The following is a 4570-nucleotide window of genomic DNA, read 5'->3' as shown; positions in this document are numbered from 1 at the left end:
CCCATTTTCTTACCCCTATTACTGACAAAAAAATGTAGGGTATTGTTAAACGAAAAAAAAAAAAAAAAGAAATCAGACCCGCCGAATTAATTGGGTGAGGTCAGAGTTAGTATTAGGAGTTCAACAATGTTGGTCCAACCCAATCTAACCAGGCCCAAATCTGCATCCCCACCTGTCAACAAAACACGTTCCAACCCTCTACTAACTTGATCTCACACCAGATCCCACTTTTATAGTGGGTCTCAATCTCATGGTGTTAGATCATGTTGGTAGAGGGTTAGAACGTATTTTTGGTAGAAAATCCCAACTCGTAAAAGTGGGACTGCTAGAAATATTGGTTCTATCAGTTTTGTGTGCTAGGGAGTATGGGCGGGTCAACCACTTGATTAATTACAAATCATCAGGGATTTGGTTTTGCCATTTTGTGATTTGCGGCCGTGAATGAAGTAAGCTACCCTATGGCTAGCAATATCCAGCATCCAATTCAAAATCAATCAACCTATGATTCTTAACGCTAATGGAATTGGAATCGGAATCAGAATTAAAACCCTTCAAAATCAGAATGAGAATAGTTTATTCCCATAGTCCGTTTGGTTTAAATATGAATCTAAGTAGGAATTGGAATCAGCTGGAATGTGATTCATTCCAATTTCCAAGAGAGGGGAGAGAGAATGGCCATCCCTTCAAAAGGGGGAATTTTGGAATGGTGGCATTCCTATTCCACCCCACCAAGCAGTTGGTCCAGCATTCCAATTCTGATTCCAGACCTCTATTCCTGCAAACCAAAAGAACCCTAAAATGAAAGTGGTTAACACAGTTAGTTTATGATTCTTTAGAAAATCCATGAGGCTGCGTTTGTTTCTCCCTAATGAACATAAAATTTTCATACCGAAATATTTGAGCTATCATTTTTTCTGTATTTACGGCGAAAGTTCTGTCTGCCACCCCTTCTTAGTTTTAATCTGTTTTCATATAAATGGCAAGAAAGACAAATTTAAATGTAGCTAGCAGATCACCCAGAAATAAACTCGAAATTGAATTTGGATCCTTCACCCAGGAAAAAAAAAAACTGGCAAGGAGTATAGTGTCCTGTACTGTTATGTGATTGCTAAATTAGTTTCTGTGGCATTGAAAAGATACTTTGAGCTCTGCCACTTAAATTTCAGTTAAGGAACAGACTGTCTGTGGCAATATTCAAATACTCTGGTACAGTGAAAAATTTAAGCCTCTTCAGCTTGCTTGGAGAAAGAGAATATGAGAATAAGACACAGAGGCACTACTATGAATGAAGCAATCTTTAATAACTCCTCATTCTCTTTTGAAATCACACCAATTCTTGACCAATCTCCACTGTACCTGAACAGAAAGCATTGGGATGTTCAAATAATGGATTCAGAAACACAAATTGAAACAACCACCTATAAGAATAACATATGCTATCAGAATAGACCTAAATGAGAGAGAGAGAGAGTACCCAGCATCAACGAACCCCAAACCAAAGACGGCAACCGCAGATCTGGCGAGGAGGACGTTTGACACTCTCAAAGGAAAGATGGGTTCCCGTTGTGTTCCCAGTTTCTCAGTGGAATCACGTTTTCTGGCTGATGCGGGTTTGAGTTTGAATCTCTTTCCATTTCTGTTCTGAAAGAGAAGATAAGGAGAGAAGTTGGAGGAGGTGATAAAGCTCCGTTCTGTGACCAGCATTTTCTTTCTGTCACTCTAGGCTCTTGGCTTCTTTATTTAACGAAATTGTGAAAAAGACTGGTTATATCTAGCCGTCGGATGTGCATCTTGTGAATCCTGAAGCTTTTGTTTATTAAATCCTTTTCATTGAATGTTCAAACGTGGTTCGGGGTTTGGAAGCTCTTTTTTATTTATTTAAATGTTCCTAATCATGTCATATAGAGTCTTACTTCATTTAACAACTGACCAGGTTAACCCTCAGTTACATATTACTTTAAAAAATAGATATTTTTTATACATAAAATATTTTCTAAAAATAAATTTCCATTTTCTTTTTAGTCATCAGCAATTTTCATTTTCAGTCTTTCTTTCTTTGTCCTCTTTATGTTGAATAGAAATCTTTATCATACCCTAGCTATCTAAGGGTGTCAACGGTACTTGAAAATCGATTTCAAATTCGAGATTCGACAAAAACGATTTGAATTTGAATAATTCAAATATTTAATTAGACGAATTTGGATATTCTATTCATACTAATTAGCTAATTGGATTCAAATACGAATATGATCTAATATGATCCAAAAAATTTTCGAATTCAATCAATTATTAATTTATATATATATGTAATATAAACTATTTAAATGTTTTATATAATTTACATATAATAATTAATTTATATAAATAATTTATATATTTATATATTTTATATAAATAAAATATTTATTTTATATATTTATTAATTACCTAAAATAAGTAATTGGTCAAATTCGAATCAAACATTCAAATATTTAATCAGACTCGAATTAGGATATTGCTTTTCAAATTTGATCCGTTTACACTCCTATTTATATGTTGGTGGATAACAAAGAGAAACAAGGATCCATCCATTTGGATCTAAATACCCCTAACTAGGGGTGTCAATGGACTAGTTTTGGGTTGAACCTCATCCAAACCAAAATCAATTTGGACAGATTGGATGGACCAACAAAACATATTGAATTGGACCAATCCAGATTTAATGGTCTCAAGATAGGATTGGACCTGGTCCATCTGTAATGAATTTATATTGGACTAGGTTGGATTAAGCCAATATCTAGTCCATTGATACAGGATACGAATATAGGTGTCAATGGATCAAGTTTGAGTTGGAATCAGTCTAAATTAAAATAAAGTGGCTGTTTGGCATCATTGTCGTTTCATGGAGCATCAGTGCCACATTGGAAAAAACAGTGCTCCAGGAAACGGGCATTTGTTTGGAACCGTTTTTCCATAAAAAATGGTGCTCCAAGCCATGCCTCGGAAATCAGAAAGTCATGCCTTGGAGCAACACCAAATTTGGCATTTCCTGGAGCTACAACTCGTTGCTGCCAATAGAGTAGTGATGTGGCACTGGATAATGGGTACCAATGCTGAAAACGTTTCCTGGAGCATTGGTACCAACCAGAAAAAGTTATTGTTGCTCCAGGAAACATCCTACATAGCAGCAACGCTTCCAAAAAAAATAAAGGCACCATTTTCTGAGAAAACGGTGCATCCAACCAGACATCAACAGAACCATTAACAAGATCGAATCATATTGACTCACCCTCACTCCCTTCAAGTGGTAGAGAACTTTTTATTCTAAGAATGCTTGTATTGGTAAAGACCCTACCCAACATGAAATACACCACGACTAGAAATATATCCTGCCAGTGGTGCGTATCAGATCGATATGAGTGCATATCAGCCCATATCGATGACCATCATGCCATTTAATTAAAAAATAAACTTGACATTAGAGCAATTCAAACTTGAGTCTCTCAACACACCACGTGCTACAATCATAATTCTTGTGTTAATAATTGAAATAAAATAACTTTTATTAAATATTGTATTTACATACTACATGTAATCCAAATAAATAATACATATTTACGTTTAACAATTTCAATTAAAAATTAAAAAGAATTTATGCAAATAAAATATTAATAATAGAATGATTATTTTAGTACTGAGTATATACTTTACATTAAATAGAAATATATTAAATATTTACAAAAAATAAAAATGTTTACAAAATATTTAGCAATATAATATTAAATAGAATAAATCAACTCTACTAATCAACATTTATAACAAAAACAGTTTTTAATGTTAGAAAAACTATAGAAACAAAAATATTAATAATGTAATAATCATATTAGCAATTAAAAGTTCGCACACACACACACATATATATCAAAGTTGATTTATTTTAAATTGAAATTATATACTTTTATAACTTATTAATTGATATTTTAATTTATACTTAAAAAAATTAATATTTGATCGACTTTTTGTTAATGTGAAAAAAGGTAAAAATATACATTTCCTATATGTTTATACATTATTTGTGACTATTTGATTTTAAATTCAGTGTTATTAATATATTTATGGCTATGTGTTGTCCTAGCATATCTAAGTGTTTCCATATTTTTCCTCTATATCCATGCATTTCAAAAGCATATCTAAATTGTCAGATACGATATTTATTACTTATCATTTGATCCTTGGTCAGTACTACTACCACAGACATCGTGGTAAAAAGAGCTCTGACTTCAGCTTCAATCATAAAATGGACCATGATTCAATCCATTTGTACCCTTAAGAGTCCCTCATTGCCACATGACTAGAGAATAAAGCCATAATATTCCCTTGTTTCTCAACACCCCACATATGCCTAGGGGGCTTGGGTTGCCTTAGTTATTCCGATCAAAATTTAGTTTCACGAAGTTCTCAACAAGAGGTTTCAATTGAACTTTTTCTTTTTCTCTTGTGGAGGAACTTCTTGCCACTACCCAAATTCTCCATACATCATCAAAGAACCAATGAAAGAAAGAATCTAAGGTCCTAAGCCAATGTATCACCA

The 4570-nt window shown here is 33.5% G+C and overlaps 1 protein-coding gene across 1 annotated transcript; it reads right to left on the bottom strand.

Annotated features, from left to right (window-relative positions):
- Positions 1 to 1105: 1105 nt before the first annotated feature.
- Positions 1106 to 1968, bottom strand: LOC104605425 (DNA-directed RNA polymerase subunit beta). The gene is made up of 2 exons (XM_010270196.3): positions 1475 to 1968; positions 1106 to 1356 (listed from the first exon to the last, which is right to left on the bottom strand). Exons 1-2 carry the CDS (start codon positions 1702 to 1704, stop codon positions 1221 to 1223), a joined length of 366 nt encoding a protein of 121 aa, XP_010268498.1. The 5' UTR covers positions 1705 to 1968; the 3' UTR covers positions 1106 to 1220.
- Between the last annotated feature and the right edge of the window lie 2602 nt (positions 1969 to 4570).

The sequence above is a fragment of the Nelumbo nucifera genome, chromosome 8 (genome assembly GCF_055504915.1).
Source record: "Nelumbo nucifera cultivar China Antique chromosome 8, China Antique-T2T, whole genome shotgun sequence".
In the NCBI taxonomy this organism is placed as follows: domain Eukaryota; kingdom Viridiplantae; phylum Streptophyta; class Magnoliopsida; order Proteales; family Nelumbonaceae; genus Nelumbo; species Nelumbo nucifera.
Note: the sequence above shows the minus strand (reverse complement) of the source record. Positions and strands in the feature narration are given on the sequence as shown.

Coding starts and splice junctions, on each gene's coding strand:
- LOC104605425 (XM_010270196.3), bottom strand. CDS start 1,704: ATGCTGGTCACAGAACGGAGCTTTATCACCTCCTCCAACTTCTCTCCT. Junction 1,357..1,474: donor TTGGGGTTCGTTGATGCTGG/GTACTCTCTCTC, acceptor CTTTCTGTTCAG/GTACAGTGGAGATTGGTCAA.